The sequence below is a fragment of the Xenopus laevis genome, chromosome 6L (assembly GCF_017654675.1).
Source record: "Xenopus laevis strain J_2021 chromosome 6L, Xenopus_laevis_v10.1, whole genome shotgun sequence".
In the NCBI taxonomy this organism is placed as follows: Eukaryota; Metazoa; Chordata; class Amphibia; order Anura; family Pipidae; genus Xenopus; species Xenopus laevis.
The window spans coordinates 109802087-109827925 of NC_054381.1; the positions used below are offsets into that span (position 1 = coordinate 109802087).

Genomic DNA, 25839 nt, shown 5'->3' on the forward strand with positions numbered 1-25839 from the left:
AAGGGGCCCGATCACAGAGACCGGGTGAAGCAGTTCGTGTCGCAGGTGGGGGTTAGTGGCCGTACTTTCCTCTTCCTGGTCTCGCTGCTTCCCATGCATAACATATAGTCTCACACGCGACAAACGATGTGGCTCTGAGGTGGTCGCTCTGGAAATCGGTACCGGAAAGCGGGACGGACGGAAAGTGGGGGAGACATGGAGAAGGAGTTCCGAGAAATAGACAAGGAGAATGGCTGGAATTCGTTTTATGGGGTCAGTGTTTGTGCTTTATTTTGGTGTCTCGAGTGATTATGTAAGGCCATTTCTAGGCCTGTTATTCTAATGGGGGTCCGGCCAAGTCTGTGTCCCGGATTTTAAATTGGCGCTGGTCGGTCTGGTTACTTTTTGTGCTGTGTGGTTCTCCTCGCCACCTTGTCAGTATAGTGGTCTCTGTGCTCCCCCTTGTACTGGTGCTGGGAGTGCCTGGTGCGCCCCACTACTTGTCATTGGGCCCTTCATGGGCTGCCTGTCCCCCTCCTTCATATTGGTCGGCTCTATTCTCTCTCTCTGGATCACGAGCTCCATGGGGCTTCTGTGTAAGGTGAGTGACAGCCCTGGTATAAGAGTGGGGTATAGGGGCTGCCTGCACCTTGTCATACAGAACTTGAGGACTGCTTGACTCCATCTGTCATACAGGATTAGAAATGTTCACCATAATAAACTTTAATAATCCACCTAAAGGTGTTGTATTTACAGCCTGAATTAATTAGCAATATCCCATTTGATTGATAGATGAACTTCCAAACACTATGATACACTGCTTTATTCTGTCTTGAAATCTGACACATTGTCCATCCTTTTTATTAGGGGGTTTGAGCTCTCTGTCTCCGCTTGTAATTAGGGATGCACCGAATCCTTCTGCCCGGCCAAACCAACAGGGAGTAAAATCGCATTACTTTTTGTCACAAAACAAGGAAGTAAATTTTTTTTCCCACCCTAGTTCGGTATTCGGCCTAATCTTTGGCAAAGGATTCGGGGGTTCGGCCGAATCCAAAATAGTGCACCCCTACTTGTAATGGGCGTATAAGGCTCTGTCTCTTTGCTTGTTATTGGTAGGAGAGAAGGAAGTGGGGTCACTTTATAAACTTGTGATGGGTTGGTAATGGGGTTATGTGTCCCAGTATGTGATGGAAATAGTGGGCTCTGTAGCTGACTTATAAAATAGATGCTAATAGGCACTAAATTGCACAAATGCAGTTGTCAATAGCAACCTATCATCAATTATTTTTGTAATGTAAGTTAGGAAAGCAAGGTGTGCAATGGTGGAGGTTAGGGGTGCATAACCTTGAAAAATTGCTTTTTCCTTGGTAGATAGGAAAGCACAAACCTTTATAAAAACAAGATTATTGGGCTTTAATGGCCTGTGTTGCAGAGAATCGGCAATCACTGCCCAATGCAGTGGTATGAAATCTGCCCTGGGAGCTCATTGACAGGTTGATTTGAAGTTAAAGAGCACAGCAGGAGAAAGGGCAGTTTCCAGTGGTTACTGGTTTTTCAATACGAGTGGAGGATCCAGCCCATCTATCATTACCCTAAATACAGTGGGGAAACCACAGATGGAGGAAAATGTCAATACCAGCTAAGCCTGTTAGCAGTGCCTGCCTGTTAGCCAGGGCTTAGACGTAACTGAAAAATATACATTTAAATACGAATTAAAAACATTTATTACAGCGTATATTAAGGTGGTCACATTCAGGCTTGTCTGCCTGTGTAAAAAGCCCTTGCCTTGAGTATGCAGTGCAGTTTTAGGATCCCATCAGTAAAAAGTATATAATGAGACGGAAAGCGTTTATAAACTTGCAGCTTGCCTGGTTAAAGGAATGGAACAATTAAACTCTGAGGAAAAAATTACAAGGTGTTTTTTTTTTTAAAAAAGATTTAGGATCAAATTTGCTTACAAGGGACATGATTAAACGGGTTGTTCACCTCTGAGAGAACTTTTAGTATGATGTAGAGAGTGATATTCGAAAACAATTTGCAATTGGTTTTTTATAATTATTTGTGGTTTTGGGGTTCTTTTGCTTTTTATTCAGCATCTCTTCAGTTTGCAATTTAAGCATTCCGGTTGCTAGGGTCCAAATTACCCTAGCAACCATGCAATGATTTGAATAAGAGACTGGAATATAAATAGGAAAGGGGCTGAATAGAAAGATAAGTAATCAAAACTAGCAATAACTATACATTTGTAGCTTTACAGAGCATTTGTGTTTTAGATGGGGTCAGGGACCTCCATTTGAAAACTGGAAAGAATCTGATGAGAAGGCAAATAGTTAAAAAACTATATAAAAATAAATAACGGAGACCAATTAAAAAGTTGCTTAGAACTGGTCATTCTATAACATGCTAAAAAGTAACTTAAAGGTTAATCACCCTTTAAGGACATTATATATATTGCTGGGGGGAAAAGAACAAAAAAAAAAAAAAACAGGCCACCTGTTTAGACTTGAGGAACTGAATTTTCATTTGAAGCTGCATAGTTGGGCTTCACTGCCACATGATGTTTTGAAGGCAGATTCTATTATGCCTTTATGAGTGGCTTGGATGACTTCTTGGACACATAATATCCAAGGATATTGTGATCTTAATTTAGTAGCACAAACTCTGCTCTTCCTTCTGTTTAGCATTGCTGGTTGCTTGTTTATGTTTATAAAACTTCTTATCTCCACCAGTGTATGTTGCATTACTTCTCACCGTCCTACCTTTTGACTGCTAATAGTTAGTACTTAATCTTAAATATGATGATATGCAGGTATGAGATCTGTTATCCAGAATGCTCGGGACCTTGGGGTTTCCGGATAAGGGGTCTTTTCATAATTTGGATCTTTGTTTTTTAAGACTACTAAAAAATAAATAAAGCCAATAGGCTGGTTTTTCTTCCAATAAGGATTAATTATATCTTAGTTTGGATAAAGTACAAGGTACTGTTATCACAGAGAAAAGGGAAATTATTTTAAACATTTTGGAAGATTATAATGGCGTCTATGGGGAAAAAACCTTTTGGTAATTCGGCGGTTTCTGGATAACGGATCCCATACCCATATTTGGATTTCTATTCTGTTAATGCATTTTTCCTTTCCTATTAATATATTCTCTTAATAGACATGCATAAACATAGACATAAATAAAAAAATTCTTCCTTCGTTCTTTGACTGCTTGATTGAATTTTTAGTGATTTTATTGCATTCTTCTGGATACTTGATTTTTACGTGTACTTTTTTGATTTTGGGGCATCTACACAAGACACCGTTCATAAGACAATTGGCATTCGTATTTACCTTTATGTCAGTGGCATTGATTTGTAATTTGAAACATGAAACAGAAATATGCATTTAGAATGTATCTGAATGTGAGCTTTCTATGAATACATGGTCTTCTACGGTCAACTTCTGTTTGAAACTTTTATGACAAATAAGATGCAGGAAGTGTGCTTGTTTTGTAGCCACCAAAGTGTCTGTTATGAAAATTCAAATGTACTTTTTACATTTTTTTTAGTTTCTAATGCCCAATACAGCAAAGCTAACATTTATAGTTATGATTTTTTTTATATCTTTGAAAAACATTGTAAGAGCTACTAACACTAAAAGAATTCTACTTTGAAGTAGAAATAAATATTTACTTCTAAATGTGAAAAATATTTTAACAGGGGAAACCACAAATTTAGGTTAGAAATGTTTTGTCCTAAGGCAGTTTTCCTAGGGAGAAATTCCCCCAAGAGAGACCGCAAGTGGAATATTAAAAAAAGCTTCTGGCATTGACTGCAATACTTGATTTGTTTGGCACTTATTGGGCTAGGCTGCTTAGTTTATAATATTGTTTGTATTTTTCCCTTAGGATGTAAGAAACGAGTCTCCTTCATTGCCCATCAAAGAAGCAAAGAATCCTGAAAACAAGAATCGTAATAGGTACCGTGATGTTAACCCATGTAAGTATGTTTTTTACATTTGTACTTTTGTAATGTCTCTCTCACTCTATGACATTTGTTGTTGTTATGCTCCAGGTGGGGATGTATTGGTGTTTCCCAGGTTTCTACCATTAGCAAGTCTGACATGTAGTCAGTGCATTGATTACTAAGCAGTATCCCTTTGTCTATACAAACCCATCTGCAGCTTTTGTTAGGCTTATTATGCAGGGGGCTTCACATGCTACCACATAGTTGGTATGTGACTGCACAAATACACTAGTTGGCTATAATGGACAATAGTGATGTGTGGGTCGAGAAACCTTGACGCACCTGTCTCCCCCCCCCTCCATTTATATACCAGGCAGGTTTAAGTCTATAAAACTAGAAGTTGGAAGCCGCAGTCTCAGGTCGCGGGCAGGGAGAGCAGGCAGACGAGATGAACCCGAACCCACCCGTGTGATCAACCCCAGAATAGTAGCATGGTCAGCTCGAACCCGCCTGACCCGCAGGTATCGGGCTGGCCTTCACATCACTAATGGACAGCGCATGAGAATCTGTATTGGGCATTTGTGTATTCCTGGAGAGTGGGTCCATGCAGTACTTCATTATTTTGTAGGATTTTTGATTTATTAGCTTTTTTACTGGTTTTATCCTTGCACAACAGAAAGCCACAGAGACTCCAGAATGCCATTACTTTTTTTTCAACCACAGGCCAACCACACACAGGTAGCCCTCATACTATTGCTAGCCAAAAAGAATAAAATCCTAAAAATAAATGTTGGTACTACAGGTATGGAACTTTTTATCTGGAATGCTTGGGATCTGGTGTTTTCCATATAAGGTATTGTTCTACTTAAAATCCTTAAGCATTAAATAAACCCAAAAGGATTTTTTTGCCTCCAATAATAATTCGTTGTACCTTAGTTGGTGCAAGGTTCTGTTTTTTTATAACTGAGAAAAAAGAAATCATTTTTAAGAATTTGAATTATTTCATTAAAATGGAGTCTGTAGAAGATGGCTTTCCCATAATTTGGAGGTTTCTGGATAATTGGTTCCTGGATAATGGATCCCATGCCTATATTCTGTGACTAAATGGTCTTAATAAGGCAAGATATGCAGTCCATTATCTGAAAACTTCTAAAAAGCTCTGAAATACTGAAAGGCCATTTCCATAGTCCATTTTAAATAAATATTTTTCTTCTTCTCTGTAATAATAAAACCATACAGGTATGGGATCTGTTATCTGGAAACCCATTATCCAGAAAGCTCCGAATTATGTAAAGGCCATCTCCCATAGACTCCATTTTATCCAAAGTATTTAAATTTCTAAAAAGATTTTCTTTTTCTCTGTAATAATAACTTTTAATTGATCCAAACTAAGATATAATTAAACCTTATTGGAAGCAAAATATGGTTCTCAAGTAGACTTAAAGGACCAGTAACATCAAAAAAATTCGTTAGTATACAACGAAAAATAAACACCAAGACAAATTAGACTTTTAAATTGCAAAGCCTATATTTACCCTTTGAACTATCATGCATTCTGCATAATACATTCCATATTTGTATTATTATTTTTAACACATTTTTATAAAGCGCCAACATATTCTGCAGCGCTATGCAATAGAAGGGTGTATATATCATACATGCAGATAACATACAAATACGGATGCCGTTGTTCAAAAATAGATATTTTTGTATTTTAACATAAGTTTCCCACGAAGTGGCATATATAATGTGGAATTTGCATATAGAAAGCAGAATTTAATATTTTCATCTGTTGTTATCTAAGTGATCTGCTAACAATGTAAGTACCAGCTTGCTGACCTGTAAATCACTAAGGGCTACGTAGAGTGAGCAGACAAAGCTCCACTTATTATCTCTTGTGCTGAAACAAAACCGGCATAAAGGATTTTGACTAAAGGTGGCCATAGACATAACAATTACGATCTTTCTTGAAAAAGATCTTTCCAAGAAAGATCATTTGTTTCAATACACACGTGTAGAGCTGAATCGCCAGGTATACAGGAAGAAACAATAGAATTCTACCTGTATCTGACGATTCAGCACTAACAATGGCTGACGTTTGGGTTCCTTCAAAGGCACCTGAACAAGATTTTCTGTCCAGCCCGATCAACGAGCCAATCGATATCCAAGTCTTCTTCCGATAACGGTCTGCTCTTTTCCCAACATACATGCGCAGAAAATTTGTTTTGTACGATATTATCTGTGCGTCTATATCCACCTTAAGCTTTATTCATTGGAATCCTCCTTTACTCTAGCTCTGTGTATACCTCCTCTCTTCCTTAATTCTTCAAAGGACAGGTTTGATTTCAGGTGTTTGAATAGCATCAGTAGTTCACTGATGGAGCATCCTTCAGTCATTTGACTTTGACTTTTTTTTTCTTTCTTTTAGATGATCATAGTCGTGTCAAACTTGAAAATGTGGAGAATGACTATATCAACGCCAGCCTTGTTGTTGTTGAAGAAGCGCAAAGGAGCTATATTTTAACACAAGTAAGCTGAAACATAGCATACACTTTTTACAATGAGAAGAAAATATGACTAGTTTCTATGGAATGAAGGTTGACAAAATGTGGGCTGATTAGGACACCAGCATGCACAAAGCATTGTGGAGAGCACCAGCAGAATTCAGACTATGCTTGAACTCGCCCACAGCTCTGTGCACTCCGTTTTTAAAAAGTACATAATGATTTTGCTGTTACAGGCTACAAGTGTAGAGGTGTGCAACCATTGCTCATCTATTATCATGTTCCAATATGTGCACTCGCACTTCACAGTGAAAGGACAAATGTGGGGTCTAGTATACCTGTATAGGAGAGTGGAAATAACTACCTTGTTTCTCTTTATCTTTGCATGTTTTAAGTGAAGTGGGGCACAACTTAAATGTTGTATCACAAAGTGGGTGAGGCCTGAACCGAAACATTCTGAAGATCTCTGACCAGTGTTCCACCTAGTTTCTTTTTGGTCCTGTTGGGGAAAAAATACCTCGCAAGCACACATTTAAAACGTGTGTGTGTGCGTGTGTACGCGCACGCGCACGCGCAGAGTGGTGGAACACACAAAATACTAAATGTGTTTGCCACACAATTTTTTTATGCCCCTGCACACTATTATGTGCACCCACATGAGTGAACAGCCTATATGGAGCATTGCCTGTGACCTGGGGTATGAAACACATCATAGTTTATTTGCAAACTTCCCTTCATTAGCCAATTGAACCCTTAAGGTGGCCATGAATGGGCTAATAAAGGCTGCCAGTATCCACTGGTTAGGTGCCCTTATAACCCACTTGCATGCACAAAATAAATGTGGATTGACCTGTGTGTGATTCGGAGGAATGTTCGGGCGACTTTGGAAAAAAACACGTGTGCCTTCCGCCAGGTGATTTTCATTTTAGCTGGCGGAAGGCAGGTTGAAGGCAGTTCGGGGTGATTGTCGCCCCGAAGAAGAGTCACTAGGGTGACTAATCTCCCTGAATCTGCTTGTGTGGCCAGACCCTTAGAGGCAAATGGGCAACTTTACCAGTATAGTTGCTGTATGATCAGTAGCACCTTGTGCTGTCCTGCTATCCGCTACTCATGAGTAGAAACTTACTCATGAGTGAGCAGCAGTAAGGAAGATTCCATGATGTTGCAAGACATTCATTTGAATCTCTCTTATGGTTGCACACTAGTAATTATGTATACAACCATGTACAGCTGTAGCTGCTGTTGAAATTGCCACTTGAGGATACCGGTAAATGTTGTTAGGAAGGCTCATCATTACTAATTATGTCTTTGCATTACTTAAAAATATTTGTTAAATTCGATAGAATGCACAACTTCCAAGACCAGTCTAATTATTTTGATACCATACATTACCATTATATTGATACCAATACCAAAAAAGAGATTATGCTAACAGACACTACATCTGTGTGACAGGGACCTTGGATTGTAAATGTCAGTAGGGCAGGAGCTGATTTATTTGAAATTGCATACAATGTAAAAAAAAAATATTTTAAAATGTGTGCTTTTTATTACAGGGTCCTCTTCCTAACACTTGCTGTCATTTCTGGTTAATGGTATGGCAACAAAAGAGTAAGGCAATTGTGATGTTGAACCGAATTATTGAAAAGGATGCGGTGAGTATATTTTTCTTAGAAGTGAAGTGTTTTTCTGCTGTCAGTTTAATAAGTTTCAGATCTTCATGTGGGGGAAAAATGTGTCTGTTCACAGGGAAGTAGTCTGTAAATACTGAGTCTGCTGTGGAAAGCTAGGTTAAAGAGATACTGACATCAGAAAATACAATTTTTTATTATCTATAATAACATTGTCTTTGAATTATATTTAAAATTTTGCCATAAAAGTGTTTGCCTGATGCTTTTACATTACCTTTCTTACTACCCTGTTCCTCTATGAGGGGGCTGCCATATTTGTGCAGCAGTAGTCCTTTAGCATTAGAAACTGTCAGGTTGGCAAAACAGTCAGTTATTTACTTACAAAAGCAGAACTATCGGCAAAAAATGATCAACATGACCTATAGGTAACTTTTAATGTAGATTGATGTTTTAAAAAGAAAAATGTTTGTGTCAGTATCCTTAATACAAATTCCAGTGGCATCCCTAATGTTTCAGCTATTGCTGCTTTAGCTGTGCTAGGAACCTCCGCATAAAATAAGTAAATTCCATATGATCTCAAGATGTTATTCAGACTGTGAATCTTCATAAACATGATCAATCTCGTTTCGGAATATGGTTCAGCAGTATATATAGTTATTTCTGCTTGAAACTGACTGATGTGCTGATGCCACAAATATTGGCTTGACTTGCCTATCTTCCCTAGAATTATTGACCATTTGGTTTTTATGTTTGTTACATCAAGGTGTTTTGCATCCTTTGGTATTCAGATGGCCGTTAACTAAAAAACAATTGCATGTAGACTTAGCAGGTTATTTATTAAAGGTCGAGTTGATTTTATGCACAAAATTAGAGTTTTTGAGGGTAGTTTTCAGTAAAACCTCGAATTTTGGGTAAAAAACCCCTCAGATTTTTATTTATTTATATTTTTTTAAAATTCTGATTTTTCAAGATTTATTATACACCGAACATGGAAATAGTTCAAACCCAAAAAAACTCAATCTAAAAACCTTAAGAAGTCAGTGGCAGAGGTCCCGTCAACTATTTGAAGACGTTTGTAGCCTTCATGAGTTTTTTTCGATGGCTTTCACTCAAAAACTCAATTCATTTGTAATTAATTTTTTTTTTATGCCGAAAACTTGATTAATTCAAGTTTTCAGGTTTTTCACCCAGACTACATTGATTCAAGTTTTGTTTTTTTTTTTTACATAAATTAGAAAATATTTTTCCATAAAATATTAGAGTTGTGAGTTCATTTGAGGTATAAAAAAAACTCTAAAACTCGACCTTTGATAAATAACCCCATAAGTATTGCACATACGTAAGTATTTTATCTGTTTGCCTGGCATAAATAAATATGATATGCATTTTATTTACTGAAAATTAAGTTTCAGATATTGAACTATGCCGAATTGTTTGGTGTTTACTATAATGCCACAAGGAGTGAAAGCTTTTGAAGATTTACGGTAGATGAGCTTCCTGTATTGTACAGTCACAGTAACCACTGAAAGTCAGGAAGTAAAACTGCTCTGAACAAGTGTGTAGCACATAAGTCCTGTTGCAGAGTTACACTACAGTCACCCTTACTAAAACCCCTAATAACCATCATGAAATATGGCACTGGAAGAGGAGAAATGGAAGACCACCTCTGCTCCATGCAGTGGGTAGTGTGCCAATACTTGAGAACTGACCCTGAACTGAACTGAAGTAGACCTCTATTTTCCTTTAAAAACCTAGCTTCTTGTTATTATACTTTTATTTTTTTTCTCCTGGGAGTTCATCTGATGCATTTAAAGCTGAATACAGTGAAACCTCAATTTTACATCCCCCTGATTTTAGACCATTTTTTTCTGGTAAAAATATAAAATGGGGGTTCTACTGTATATATTTTACCATTTCCCCACCTTCTTAAATACTATAAAAATACAGTTGAGTGCTAAAATGTACATAAACCTATGCTAAAGATGTTCACTCTTACCATGTTACCATACATTGCCTGTGTTAAAGGAACATCAAAAAATGAAAGTGTTTTAAAGTAATAAAAATATAATGGTGTTGCCCTCCACTTGCTGTTTATATAAATAATGGGGCAATAGGGGAAGCTATTCAAAGGAGTTACACAGCAGATATTGCACACGCATTATTAAAGTTTTTTGTGCTTATTTACACCCACATTGTTCACAAATACATTCAAATTATGTGCACCAACTTAGAAAACATTGCCCAGTGATTTGCAGTGAAAGGTTGTCTCTTCCTCAACTGTGCAGTGCTAATTTAGACCCGTGATAATGGATTATAATATATAGAAGCCTGCACTCCGATTCCTAGTGCAGCTGGTAGTTGATTATACGCACAAGAAATGAGTAGATAAAGGCATTGGTAGTAATTGGTGTTCCAATTTGTTTAACATTCTTCTTATATCCTTAGTGGGGGTAAAATAAAGTGACGTGTAGAAGTGTTTATACAATTTTAATAAATAATTAAAACTACACTCACAAACCTTCTCCGGTAAAATCACTTTAAAAACAATGCAGCGTCTCCATGTGCTACTTCTAGTCCTTTAGCGTCTTTCAAAGTTCAATTCGCTTGTCTCGGTTCTCCAGCTGGCTTCCTCCAATGAGCGATGACGTTGCTTCCGGATAGTCACTTTTTATTACCCTTTTGAAGGCCGAGGAGAGCCTTATTGATTACCGGATTGGGAAGACAATCTTTGTATCTAATATAGATTAAATGGCACTGCACCTTTATTTAAAGGAGTGGTTCACCTTTAAGTTAATTTTTTGTATGTTATAGAATGGCCAATTCTAAGCAACTGTTCAATTGGTTTTCGTAATTTTTTTTTTTTTTATGATTATTATAGTTTTTTTAATTATTTGCCTTCTTCTGACTCTTCAAGTCCAATTTAAGGGAGAAAACACCCCAACCAAACAGCTCTCTCTGTGCTTTCCGTGTAGCCTGTCCCCCCACAGGTGCACTTACATGGAAATGTCAAAAAGTTGGAGCAAAATAATTGCTCAAATATTACCTTTAATAGTTCATCTTTAATTGAATCAGATACATCGCAATGCTTTACACGTTTTGTGGCATCTCGCCACTTCCCTGAAGCTATAACATGATCCATCTACACCAGAGAAAGTTAAAACTAAACTATTAGAAAATGAAATAAAGAAGGCCAATTGAAAAGTTGCTTAGAATTGACCATTCAATAATATATATATATAAAATGCCATGTCTGTGATGCCTTATAGTTTTTCATCCTTTACAGGTAAAATGTGCACAGTACTGGCCTACCGCAGAGGAAGAGGTTCTATTCTATAAGGAAGCTGGGCTTTGTGTCAGATTGCTGTCTGAAGATATTAAGTCTTACTACACCGTCCGAGTACTACAGTTACAAGATATTAATGTAGGTTTTTTTCCATTGTAACTCATCGTTCTGATTTTAACAGAGACCTATACCTTCAGAATGAATACTTTATACTGTATTAAAAGAATCTTGCCAAATTGGCATCATACATACAGTATCTGTAAATATTGCGCTTTTACATCTTTTGCCTTGAGCAATTTTGTGATGTTCTGTGTGCTCCTTCAGAGATCACCTAAGAGGAAATCATGCAGGTTCTAACTGTAACTGTAACCGGAAAAGGTGTGGGGGTAAAAGACAGAGCTCTGTCTATTGGCCGACGTAGCTTAGCATGTATTCATGCCCTTGGTTTTGTGTGAGCACGGTGGCTCATAGGAGTCAGATGGCAGACTTAAACTTCCTACTTAAAGGAAAACTATACCCCCAAAATGAACACTTAAGCAACAGATAATTCATATCATATTAAGTGGCAAATTAAAGAATCTTGCCAAACTGGAATATATATTTAAGTAAATATTGCCCTTTTACATCTCTTGCCTTGAGCCACCATTTCGTGATGATCTCTGTGCTGTCTCAGAGATCACCTGACCAGAAATACTACAACTCTAACTGTAACGGGAAGAAGTGTGGAAGCAAAAGACACAACTCTGTCTGTTAATTGGCTCATGTGACCTAACGTATGGTTTGTTGGTATGTTTGTGAGTACAGTGAATCCTACGATCCCAGGGGACGGCCCTTATTTTTTAAAATGGCAATTTTCTATTTATGATTACCCAATGGCACATACTACTAGAAAAGTATATTATTATGAAAATGGTTTATTTACATGAAGCAGGATTTTACATATGAGCTGTTTTATGCAATATCATTTTATAGAGACCTACATTGTTTGGGGGTATAGTTTTCCTTTAAAAAATTTTCTTTTCCTTTAAATGATAGTTTTTCCATATAAGATTATCCAATGGCACATACAACTAGAAAAGTTTATTTTTTATAAAAAGGCTTTATTTGAAACTGTGTTTTATACATGGACTGTTTTATGTGCTTTAAAAAGACCTGAAATATTTAGGGGTATAGTTACCCTTTGATTCATATGTAGCATTCTGGAAAACAGGAAAGGAATTGTAGTTCTGAAATTTGAACTTGCTAGAGGCTCAGAGGTTGGGTAAGTTGGCTTCTCAGTTGCAGTTTGGAACCTTTTTCTATTCAGTAAAAAAGAAAAATAGTCTCCATATTTACACACTTATTTTATAACCATAACCTGTTTTTATATTTAGACTGGAGAGGCAAGAGATATTTTCCACTTCCATTATACAACTTGGCCAGATTTTGGGGTACCACAATCTCCAGCTTCATTCCTAAACTTTTTGTTCAAAGTACGAGAGTCTGATTCACTTAGCCTTCAAAATGGACCCGCTGTAGTTCATTGCAGTGCAGGAATTGGACGCTCTGGGACGTTTTCACTGGTTGACACCTGTCTTGTCTTGGTAGGTCAAATGCTTTCCCCCATCCCCCTTGTATTCTGTTGAGGGAATGTTCTTTGCCATTATGTTGGCATATCCCCTATATGTAATAAAAGCCACCAGGAACAGTAACCTATAGCAACCAATAAGATGTTAGATGACCAGTAAATACTACCTTCTGATTAGTTGCTATTAGTTACTGCTCCTGTGCCTTTTATTACACAAGCCCAGTAATACTTTACACTGAAGACTCTAATGGTCTACTTTTGTTTATACATGAGCAGTGCACATTCTTATTTAAAGTATGTTGTGGAGGGCATGCCTTTTTTTCCCCCAGACCATTGTGCTGCTTTTGTCTTCATGGGAAGCCATCATGAAGCCCTTCTCTACTTTCTCTGCTAAAACAGTTATAGAACTGCACTGGAAGGAACCAGAACATCACCCAAAAATATAAAGTTCTGTACCCTGATTAAAATCTGGACCCTGTGGATTATCCGATTATTTACTTGCAGATCGTAATTCCAATGCTTACATTTCTAAACACAGATACTCTGAAGAAGCCTTAGATTGGTTCTCTCTATTGGTCTCTGGTCCTCATTTTGTGTCTCTTTGTTCATCTTTCTGCGTTACTTCTATGCCTTTTTTGTTCTTTTTTTTTGTGAGCAGTCATGGTCTTCTCTCCATTTGCGTTCCTTTCTCTCAATAGTTACTTTTTTAAGGGGGGCCTAGTTAATAAGGTTACAGCATGCATAACTCCCCTCTTGCTATTGTAAATATACTGTTAATTGCACAGCTGTTCTTAAAGGGATACTGTCATCAGAAAAAAAAATGTTTTTCAAAACACATCAGTTAATAGTGCTACTCCAGCAGAATTCTGCACTGAAATCCATTTCTCAAAAGAGCAAACAGATTTTTTTTATATTCAATTTTGAAATCTGACATGGGGCTAGACATATTGTCAATTTCCCAGCTTTCCCAAGTCATGTGACTTGTGCTCTGATAAACTTCAATCACTCTTTACTGCTGTACTGCAAGTTAGAGTGATATCACCCCTCCCCCAGCAGCCAAACAACAGAACAATGGGAAGGTAACCAGATAGCAGCTCCCTAACACAAGATAACAGCTGCCTGGTAGATCTAAGAACAACACTCAATAGTAAAAACCCATGTCCCACTGAGACACATTCAGTTACATTGAGAAGGAAAACCAGCAGCCTGCCAGAAAGCATTTCTCTCCTAAAGTGCAGGCACAAGTCACATGACCTGGGGCAGCTGGGAAATTGACAAAATGTCTAGCCCCATGTTAGATTTCAAAATTGAATATAAAAAAATCTGTTTGCTCTTTTGAGAAATGGATTTCAGTGCAGAATTCTGCTGGAGTAGCGCTATTAACTGATGCCTTTTGAAAAAAACATGTTTTCCGATGACAGGATCCCTTTAACTGTAAAAAAAAAAAAAAAATAGAATAAAATTGAGGCCTGCATCTTCACCCAAAGTCTCATGCTAGTCAGATCTATTATATGTAGATACATTGAAGAAATGTAGCTAAGCTTTTCTTGAGGTCGCTTAGGGATAGTATATTAATGTACTTTTGAGAGTTAGGCGTAGAGTGGCATTCTTGATCCTAGGTGGCTTCAGGGGGTTTCATAGTTCTGCTCCATTCTATTGATGCTGGAGTTCTGTGCATTCTTTCATGAGGTTGTGTTTTTGCACATAAAACTTTTTAACCTAAAGGCTAAGCATTTTTGACCCACCGGCTCATATTTACTGGGCTACTGATAAAAAATGTTTCTAATATCCCCTTTCATCATCATTGGTTAACATCTTACATAAGGTTTAGATGACACATGGCATATTCCATGACTGGACGCATAGGACAGTGTTCACTAATTTCCCTTCCCTGTAAATTATAATTTTTTTTTTAACTTTTATTTTTCTTTTCATTTCAGGATTTAAAATAAATGTATGTTTATTTTTTATCAGATGGAGAAAAGAACAGACCCGTGTTCAGTTGATATTAAGCAAGTTTTGTTGAATATGAGAAACTATCGCATGGGACTTATTCAGACTCCTGGTCAACTGAGATTCTCCTACATGGCAGTAATCGAGGGATCAAAATATATAATGGGTGACTCAAGTCTTCAGGTTAATATATTAACAAATGATTTATTGAGCGTTGCTTGTGAACTGAGCACATTGCAATTAGTGTTATGGGTCATGTGCTTGACTCTGTTTTCCTGGGTTGCCAACCAGAACACAAGCAGTCAGCCGAGAAAAAAACATTTATCAATCTTAACAATACACATGGCAAGCTGTGCTGCTTAACAGAAAGTTGGGTAGTAGTAAATGGTGCTGTAGATGCAGAAAGAGTAGAATTTAAGTGTGAGATGGATGGGTGGGGTAAATAACTTGTTGGGTTGTTTGTTATGGGGAAAGGAAGCATGCACCCTGCAGTACTGCTAGCTGTAGAAGGCTATATGGGTATGTTGAGCAGAATAGGTTTTTCGTGCTGCAGAATGGTGAGCATGAGGTCGTTTGGATATTAGATGGGAGGTTAGGGAAGAAAGATTAAGTAGTTGCCAACTGGGGAAAGCACAAGAAGGCTGTGGTCTTGGTTAGGGAATGATTTAATCACTTTGTGAGCAGGAAAATGGGATGTAGTTTTGCATGCAGTGAAGGATGAGTAGTATTTTTGTGGGTCAAGTAGCAAGGCAAAGGTTGGTATAAGTGATTGAGGGGAACCAGCTGGGAAAAGGTGTTTAAGATCATCAAGGCAGAGGAGTCAGGAATATGAATATTTAATAAATATTTTTTTGATGAATTGTTTTTGTTAAAAAACATTTGATACCCTATCCACCCTACAAGAAAAGATTTCTTTGGTGGTCTGGTAATATTCCAGACCTTGAACAAGACGACTGGGATGAGGCAATAGGCAATGCATATTCCTGTCTCATATCACTTAAAGATAGGCTAATACAATATAAGACAATACACCATCTTTATGTAACTCCCACCCGACTTAGACAAATGGGGCGAACCCCTGATGACTTTTGCCCTAGATGTCGGGAACCAGCAGCTGACTTTTTCCATCTGATATGGGAATGTCCACAAATTTTTACCTTCTGGTCCCAAGTTGTAACTTACCTGGCAGATAATTTAGATTTCCGACGGGTAAAAACACCAGCTATCTGTCTCCTGGGGGTTGTAGAGGCTGTAATCCCTTCCAAACATGCCAGGCTACGGTCACGTATCCTATTATTCTATGCAAAGAAAACGGTGGCAATGCACTGGATGGGTAGTTCTCCACCCTCCCTCAGAGTATGGAAGCAGTTGGTCAACAATGCTGTCCCACTTTTCAAACTTACATATGAAATTAGAGGTTCACCCACCAAATTTGACAAGGTCTGGGGGCCGTGGTGTGATATCGATCCGATCCCTAAATTAGGGTAAACTAGGTGTACCCCTACATAAGACAATTAAGCAACTTCACAATTTAGTTTGGAGCAAATGGTGGCTCAAAAATAGTTCATAAAGAATACTTCTTGACCCCAATACAGGGTTCTTACTGTTACAATACTCTATATGTCGACTTGTAATTCATGTCTGATTTCATGTTATGCATACGAGATGTGCTGTTATGTCTTGTTTTACGTGTTTAAAACAATAAAACTTACCTTTAAAAAAAAAAAAAAAAAATTTGATAAAACTAAGCAATTTTACTATTAGTCATGTTATGTGGAACCAAGGGACAGTGCCTCATTGGAGTCTGTAGAAGGGCTTTACGTTGATTGTATAATATCCTTATAATGCCACTGTCTGAGAAAGTACGTTTCAAGGCATCTTTGTCTCTTATGTAGATGTTAATTATATAATTTGCAGGGCCACTGGAAGGAACTCTCACAAGAAGACCAATGCCCGAAAATAGACCGTCTTTCTCCCCAAAGGCAGTCTGTTGAGAGGTGTAATGGTAATAGGCTCTCAGACCAAGGAAAAAACAATTCAGAATCCTCTATTAAACCTCAGGATGACGGGCAATGCAAACCAGAAAGGTATTCTAAAAATGCAAGCTTTTCATGATTTGTTACATATAACACAAGTGCCTGTTATGAGTCCTCCTTTTAATATAGCATAGTGTTTCAGTGACTTTACATTGAAACCTTTGCATCCTTCCCTGTTTTTTTACATTTAACACAAGTGCCTGTTTTGAGTTCTCATAGCATAGTGTTTCTGTGACTTTGAAACCTCTGCATTCATATTTGCTTTGTATAACACTTTTTTTGTTGCCCATTTTTCTATGCTGCAGTTCATTTCGGAGGAGGCAACAAGAGGACCGAAAAGCAAGTACAACCCAGAAGGTGCATTCCATTATGCTATATTTTGTTCCAGCAGCTGAGATGCAGGAAAGTCACCAGTTTTGAATGAGAACGTTAATCTATCTAAATGGAAAACAATATTTTGGGTAAAGGGCAGTAAAAAATAATATATTACAATGTAACAGCATTTTAAACTATACAAATGTATAGTTAAAATGTCTGCATCTAGTGAAACAACATGGTGAGGCTCTAACGTCTGACTGGTGCTCTGTTTTGCTGTGTCTCATTTGTACTTGTCTCTTTTGATTAACACAATTTACTTTGCAGGACCATAATAAAGAACTCTCATATGATGATGATTCCATCAAAGCAGACAGCTATTCCTCTCTCCAAAGACAGCCTGGAGAGCGGTACAATGGTAACAGGCTTTCAACAGAAGACCAAGAAATAAATGAGAATAATTCAGAATCCAGTGTCAAACCCCAGGATGTTGTGGATGGCAATGCAGAAAGGTAACGGACATTACATTTCCTTCGCATTTATTTGGATTAACACGATAAATGGTTCAAAAGGAAAGTATCATTTTAAATCTAAGGACTCGTTGACCAGTCTGTAAATGATGTGCCTATTAGTTATTATGTGTATGGGAGGTGCAAAGTCTAAAATATCACAGATTAACATTTTTGATGTAAATAAGAATTAACCTCGATCAAAAGAAAATTTAAATAGTTGCTCCATTTGATTCACTTCTCGATACAATGAAATTTTACTTTCCTCCATTGTATGCTCACCGCTTTTATTTTTTTCTGTGATCTAGTGTAATAAGGAAGAGGTGCCGAGAGGACAGGAAGGCATGTACAACCCAGAAGGTTCAGAAAATTAAGCAAATGATGAATGAAGTGGAACGAAAAAGAAAAAGGTGGTTATACTGGAAACCTTTTCTCATTCCAATTGGTTTTGCAACAGTGGTGTTATCAGGTGCATATGTTTGTTGGAAAATGTATGTTCCGTGACCTGCCTTGATTACGGTGCTTGGAGTGGGGCGAGTCTTACAATAAATGCCCTAAAATTTGTTCTCGGTGCTCTGACTGGTGCAAGTCAACCCCTGAGACTTTTTCTTTGATGGTTCTGATCACTGAAATCGTATTCCATCATTATCTCAGGACTTGTATTGCAGCTAATTTGGGATTTTTAATGTTCCTTATAAAGCTGCTACCTTTTGTAAAGAGAGAAACGGATCAATTGTTTGTATTCCGATGTATGCTTTTTGTTTCATTAAGTCACACCATACATTGTAAAAATGTTATTGTTGTCGACAGTAGACTTTAGACCGTTAGCTGTTACTAAACTACAACTTCCAGCTCTGGCTTTCAAGATGCAGAATGGGTGCCTAGAGTTGAGGTTTCCCTGATAGTGAGTGACTGGTATAGTTATCTGTGATCCAAAGTGTCATTTATATATGTATTCTGTTTAGGGCAACTTCCAATGCCATTAAGTGGAACCATTTACTTAATTTAAATTAGACGTGCACCCCTCCTACCATGTATGAGTTGGGTAATTCTAAATTTTTGTAATGATGTTATGTGACCTGATTGTTATATGCATTCAATGCTTTATTTGGATCCTTTAATTTAAGAAGCAAATATGATTGTAATGTTGTGTTTTCATTTAATATCATTTTTTATCTTTGAATTCCATTAGCTGAATTTCTTGAGGACCAGTATATGGCCATTAAAGGGGTGCTGTCATATTTCTGCCAACGTTTTTTTTTGGGGATTTTAAGCTTGGTTATGCACTTTGGCACAAAACTTGTGGTCCTGTGCAACCCCTTTAGTTTGCTGTGTTTTTGTTGCTCTTGAATCTGTTGAGTTTGGCAGTTCTGATGAAATCTTGTAGGTAGAAGAGGTGGAAGGTAACAAGTATCTACCATGTCTTATGGTTTACACAATGGACAGATGGCAACAAAATAAATTTTTTCCCCTCATAGGGGCTTTTGGGGCATATTCCAGAGCTGAAAAAATGCACTCCTGGCAGATAAAATCTTATGTTTGGTGGAATAAAACAGCACCTCTTTAGTGTATTACAACCCTTTAAAAAGTCCAGCAATTCAAGTAAAGATAACTTCACATATTTGCTAAATGTAGCGATATATGACCAATTTACCCAGTTGATTTCTTTCTATACAAGATGTTTGTGGTTCATGAAGCTAGCATAGCCGTGAGGCATATGTCTATCAAATAACTTTAGCAATAAATGGACTGGGAACTGTACAAAACTGCAGTAACGTAACAAAAGAAAGCAAATGATGCATATTATTGTAGTTGTGGATTTTCACCGATTTTAATAATAAGACTTTTAGCTGCTTCCCACTAAAGTTTTTAGCTGTTTGCTTTGTTGGATTTAACATGGTTAGCACACTTTCAGCTTACTTTAAATTTAGGACTAGCTCAAAAAATGGTAGAATTGTTCGGTTGCAACACTTGTAGATGCTTTGACATTACCACCAGTTGGGTATGTAACGTTAAAAACCTCATTTTTATTTTGTAATTTTATATCGCTTTTTTTTTTTTTACACTGTTTGCTTCAGACCTGGGACTTTTTACCATTCTTTATTTGTCATAGATGGTCACTATTGTGACTTTTTGTCATCTATCTAGGATTAATAAAGTTAGCATTGCCATATGAGTCTATAAGAAACTCAAGCTAGTCAAGAGGATTTGGCATCTTAGCCCAACTTTATTAGGGAGGTTATTTATGAAAGGTCGAGTTGTGTATTTCCCCAAAAAGTTTTTCGAGGGTAGTTTCAGTAAAAAAAATTTCAGGGTAAAACAAAAATCTATTTTTTTTTCTAGATTATTTATGCTGTAAAAAGCTTGATTCCGAAAATACTCTGGCTAAAGAGATCCCTTGAACCATTTGAAGATGTTTTTAGCCTTCATGATTTTTTTTTTTTTCCAGTGGTTTGCGCTTGAAAACTCAATCAATTTGAGCTATTGGAGGTTTCGTTTTTTGCCGATAACTTGAACAATTCGAGTCCCTCCCTATTGCATTGACTTGAGTTTTTTTACATTCAAGTTTTTTCATAAATAAATAAGTTGTGAGTTTATTCTAGGTAGAAAAAAACCTCACAAACTCGACCTTTGATAAATAACCCCCTAAGTGTATGTAACCGCCCGTATCTTATGCTAGTTATAGATGGACGTTTAGGTACCATGATCCTAGCAGAGCTGGTGAAAGGCAGAGGGGAGTGTTTTATCCTAAAAGTGGCGGTGGACAAACACCTCTATGTGCCAGGAGCCTTAGAACTCACAACACTGTCCTAAAGTAGGGTACTGGAGAATGACTGACTGTGTACAGATAATACATTATCTTAAAGAACAAGGAAACCATAATTAACTGGGGTGATATTTGACTGGATAGCAACACCCTCTTTCTTCATTTATCAGATATTCCTTGCATGAGTTTGGGGGAGAGGGGTGCAAATACAGTGCACTAGAACTGCTATACTGTGCAAACTCCTTGAACAAGCCCAAGCTAGGAAAACCTGGCAAATAATAAACGTTAATGTGGTGCTGCTGCAAGTAGCCTGGATTTTTTTTTTCTTGTGAAGAAGAAGCACTCTGGCCTGGGACAGAAAGCAAGTGTTTGGATCAGTTCACGGTACATAAAAACAATTTACTAATTTAGGAAGTCATGAGGGGCAAGTGCAAGAACACTAACTTAGTGCTGTATTTATGTAGGGATCTGCAGCTCTGAAATGTAGCTCAGAGGTCTGCAGCTATTTGCAAAATGTGCCATGCAGTCATCAAATGGCTGATTCTGATCTTCTTTAAGTGCATATATGGGGGTCCCCAACGTATTTTTACCTGTGAGCCACATTCACATTTGAAAATTCAAAAATAATGCACCCTCCCTGATGCCACTGGGAGCAACATCCAAGGGGTTGGCGGACAAGTTGCTCCTGAGCCACTGGTTGGGGATCACTGGATATATATATATTTGAGAAAGGAAGAGAGACATAGATAATGATGACAGTGGTTTTATGTGACTGTCACAGTTATTTGTAACGAAATCAAACAGAACTATTGCGAAAATGAAAATTTAATATGAGCTGCAGCATACTGAAATAAGAACCTTTCTAAATACAATCAATTAAAATTCTGTACTGTTTCTGAAATCATCAAGTTTATCTTCACTGTTCCTCTCTCAGCATCTGTTTCTCCTCATTCTGTCTTCATTCAGGAGTTGAGTGTCAGATGAATGATCCAATATATATTACTTTGCCTAGAAGATGTATTAGAGCTCACTCTATTAAAATCACCATCGTGTCTCTCTACATGCTGGATTTGTGCAAAAGGCAGTTATTTTGTCAATACATCTGCTAGGAAAGGGAGCCCCCTAGAGTCCTGCAGCGGGTCGTGTACCCTCAGGTTACCTGCAAAAAAAGCGATCACCGTGCAGAATGAATGGAAGAATTTTCAGATGCGGGTATACCTGCGGGTCGGGTTGCGGGTCTCGTCTAAATTTCTTATGTTATATTGTCTATTTTACTCCTTTTTAAGTTTTACAAAATTTGTTTCTGTCCCTGCCCACTTTTGATGACGTCACTTCCGGTTCACTGCAACATCACTTCCTGTTTGATGGTGGTCGGCGGGTTGTTGCTAAGGCAGTTGCGGGTCTGGGTCAGGTTGCGGAATCAAAGTGGTAAATATGCGGGTTGTTGTTCAGGTCACGGGCTGCGGGTTTGGGTCGGGTCCGGGTCTTAGAAATTGGTTCCATGCGGGACACTAGCCCCCCCTATAAGATTTGTTGCATCATTCATTTGACACCCAACTCCTGCAAGAAGACAGAATGAGGAGAAACCGGTGCTGAGAGAGGAAGATAAACTTGATTATTTCAGAAACAATGCAGAATTTTTAATTGATTGTATTTAGAAACGTTCTTACTTCAGTATGAGGAAGCTTATATAAAATTTTTGTGATAGTTCCCCCTTAAGGCTTAGAATCCAGTGCTGCCTGCTGAGAGGTTCTTACAACATTTTTTGGATAACTTAATTATGCCTGTTTCTTCAAGGACCCTCTGCACTTGAATGGGAAGCTATTCCCCAATTGTAAGTAGGCTTTATCATTTATATTCCTCTGTAGAATTACTTCTTTAAATAACGTACTGCACGTATGACAGTGGCCTAACAAGTTTAATAGACCCAATAGCAAAATATTTTACCCACTCTCCTTTTATATGTTACGGTCAACAGTCATAAGTAAATAAAATAACCTATTTAGATGATTTTTTAATAACAGTGCTCTTTTTAAAGACCATTCCCCTTATGTAATAAATGGCACTACATTTGCTATGTGCAGTAACCCACAGAAACCAAAATGGGTGTTTGCTTTAAACTGGTGACCAGTAAATGCAGCCTTCTGATTACAGCACCTGGGTAAACGCATTGCCTTTTATTACATAAACCCTTATGCCCTTTAACATAAAGGGGCATATTTTCAGTGCTAATTGTGTACATTTTTTGCCAGTGTAATAGGAGCTGTATATTGCATATGTTGAAACTGCATCCTCTAGCTATTGTTGGGTCACAGTAGTTCCTAATATGATTGTCAACTGAAAAGTAAAGTTACAGCTGCCAGTAGGCTGAACAACCTTGCTGTACACTGCCTTTATGATAGAAAGCAATAGCAAGCTTACATTGCCTCTAAAAGCTGGCTAATAATATCTTAATATTATGTATTTAACAGGACAGCTTGACATTTTTAAAGAGTGTTATTAAAGGGAGTGCACCCCACTTACATTTTAGATAAAAACATCCAGAGGTTTACAGTGGTGTAGGGAGCACAAGGGGTCTCAAAATATACAATTTGATTAATCTGCATATTTCCACACCCAATATATGTACAGTTTGGCGGATAAGGGTCTTCCATAGTATTCCAGTTTCCAAGAATTCTAATAAATCACAGTTTGCACAAAAAATATGCTTGTTTGTGTTTAGTAAAGCCTGCCCTTAAAGGATAACTAAACCCTAAAGTTAAAAAAAAACCTACCCTACATAGTCCCTCCCCCCCAGCCGAGCTGCTACCCTGGGCAAATGCCCCTAACTCTTTACTTACCCCTCCGTGCAGATTCTGTCCAGCGAGGTTCACAGCAGCCATCTTCTTCTCTGCAGTAATCTTAGGAATGAGACCAGCGTGGTGGCACATGCGCAGTTGGAGCAATTTTCTGTCTTGCGACAACTGCGCATGCACCGAAACTCATGAAAATTGCCTAAACGCCAGTCTCACTCTGAAGCTTACCGAAGCGGCTGAAGATGGCGCCCATGAACCGCTGGGCAGAATCTGCACAGAGGGGTAAGTAAAGAGTTAGGGGCATTTGCCTGGGGTAACACTTAGGCTGGGGGGAGGAGGGAGGAGGTCTATGTAGGGTAGGGTTTTCACATTTAATCTCATGTTATCTGTTAAAGGAAAACTATACCCCCCAAACAATGTAGATCTCTATAAAAAGATATTGCATAAAACAGCTCATATGTAAAATCCTGTTTCATGTAAATAAACCATTTTCATAATAATATACCTTTTATTTTTCTAGTAGTATGTGCCATTGGGTAATCATAAATAGAAAATTGCCATTTTAACGAGCCCCCTGGGATCGTATGATTTACTGTACTCACAAACATACCAACAAACCATACATGTTAGGTCACATGAGCCAATTAACAGACAGAGTTGTGTCTTTTGCTTCCACACTTCTTCCTGTTACAGTTAGAGTTGTAGTATTTCTGGTCAGGTGATCTCTGAGACAGCAAAGAGACCATCACGAAATGGTGGTTCAAGGCAAGAGATGTAAAAGGGCAATATTTACTGACTCCTGAAATTAAACTTTTTTTTTACATCTATTATAATATTGGCTTTGCAAGCTACTTCTAACTTTGCCATAAAGTATTTGCATGATGCTTTTCCATTACCTGTCTGATCCCCCATGTTCCTGTATGAGGGGGCTGCCATATTTGTGCAGCAGGAGTCCGTTAGCATTAGAAACTGTAACTAACAGGCTGAGATGGGACAGTCAGGTTGGCAAAGTCAGAGTGTTAGAGAGTCAGGCTTAGGAACTTCAACTAACAATTATATACAAAAACAAACCTCTCAGCAAAAAATGATCAACATGACCTATAGGTAACATTTAATGTACATTCATATGCTAAAATTTATTTTTTAGTGTCAGTATCACTTTAAATATATATTCCAGTTTGGTAAGATTCTTTAATATGCCACTTAATATGATATGAACTATCTGTTGCTTAAGTGTTCATTTTGGGGGTATAGTTTTCCTTTAAGATACAATAGGGCATCATTATCCAAGCGAAAACAAGATCTCTACAATTTGTCGGAAGGAAATTCCACTGCTCTCAATTCACTTGTGTAGTATTTCTTTACTCATTTATCAAAGGTCACTCTATTCTCCCCTTTTGATAAATATGCCTCTAAAAGTCCCATACAACATAAGAGAGCAGTGACATTTCCCTCTGGCAAGCTCAGTTTTGATACTAAGGGTAAGGACACACGAGGAGATTCAGGGAGATTTTGTCGCCTGGCTACTAATCTCCTTGTCTTTTGAGCAACTATCTCCCTGAACTGCCTCAGCGTTTTTCCCCATAGGCTACAATGAAAAGTTGCCTGCGCTAATGCACACAGGGCGATGCGTTTTCAATAGTTGCCTGAAATTGCCTCACTGAGGCAACTTTGGGCAACTATTGAAAACGCATCGCTGCGTGTGCATTAGCGCAGGCAACTTTTCATTGTAGCCTATGGGGAAAAACGCTGAGGCAGTTCAGGGAGATAGTTGCTCAAAAGACAAGGAGATTAGTAGCCAGGCGACAAAATCTCCCTGAATCTCCTCGTGTGTCCTTACCCTTAATGTGGCTCTGTGAATCCTGTTTTGTACTGCAAACGTGTGTATAGTTCCTGGCGATAAAAACGGGAGAACTGAGTTTAAAATGATTTTACAATTTGGGAACTAGAATCGCTTAGAAACAATTTTAAACAATGTTATCTCAGTTTCTCTTGTTCCCCCCCCCCCCATGATATTGCCTTTTGTAAGCAGACCAATTTCTGTCAAATATCGAAAAACTGAAAATTTGATGTCTTATGTGCACTCCCATTTATTACAATCACCTTGTAACATGTTCTAATAAGTCTGTTTGGTTGAACTGTTCCCACATTGTATCCACATAATTTGCTTTTTTCAGCCAAAGTTAGATAGCCGTATGCTGTGTATATACCATTGCAGTCTTTGTATTTCTGGAAGAAGAATGAATGTAGAGCTCACGCACCCTGCCCCCTATATTACACTACAACATGAGTAGCATGGCTTTCTAGCTGTTGTGATTGTCAGCTCCTTGGTTCTGTCCCAATTTGTCTCTTATCAATACTGGAGCACACAACAGTGATACACCCCCCTCTTAATTAGAATGTTATACCTGTTATTACCTATTTTTCCCATGATGCATAGTGTGATTCAGATTAATTTGCAGCCGCACAAAAGCCATATTTGTAAATTGTGTGTAAGTTTATTATATGTGCACTGCTTTTTTTCCCATTCCAGATAACCTTTTGTACGTGA

At 37.9% G+C, this 25839-nt stretch overlaps 2 protein-coding genes across 3 annotated transcripts in view; one reads left to right on the forward strand and one right to left on the reverse strand.

The window, feature by feature from the left end:
* Nucleotides 1–25839, forward strand: part of ptpn2.L (protein tyrosine phosphatase, non-receptor type 2 L homeolog) — a 26765-nt gene continuing 926 nt past the window's right edge. Inside the window, exons 1-11 of one of the 2 annotated variants that reach the window (XM_018266417.2) lie at nt 1–252; nt 3871–3961; nt 6357–6457; nt 7989–8087; nt 11347–11484; nt 12720–12929; nt 14888–15049; nt 16784–16953; nt 17208–17259; nt 17545–17729; nt 18035–20793. In XM_018266417.2, the coding sequence (XP_018121906.1) occupies nt 196–252; nt 3871–3961; nt 6357–6457; nt 7989–8087; nt 11347–11484; nt 12720–12929; nt 14888–15049; nt 16784–16953; nt 17208–17259; nt 17545–17729; nt 18035–18230 (1461 nt within the window). In that variant the 5' untranslated portion in view covers nt 1–195 and the 3' untranslated portion in view covers nt 18231–20793. 2 annotated transcript variants of the gene reach the window in all.
* Nucleotides 21529–25839, reverse strand: part of psmg2.L (proteasome (prosome, macropain) assembly chaperone 2 L homeolog) — a 15674-nt gene continuing 11363 nt past the window's right edge. The window contains exon 8 of the mRNA XM_041565279.1: nt 21529–22053. The gene's annotated coding sequence lies outside the window, so the exon portion shown is untranslated. The remainder of the gene's footprint in view (nt 22054–25839) is intronic.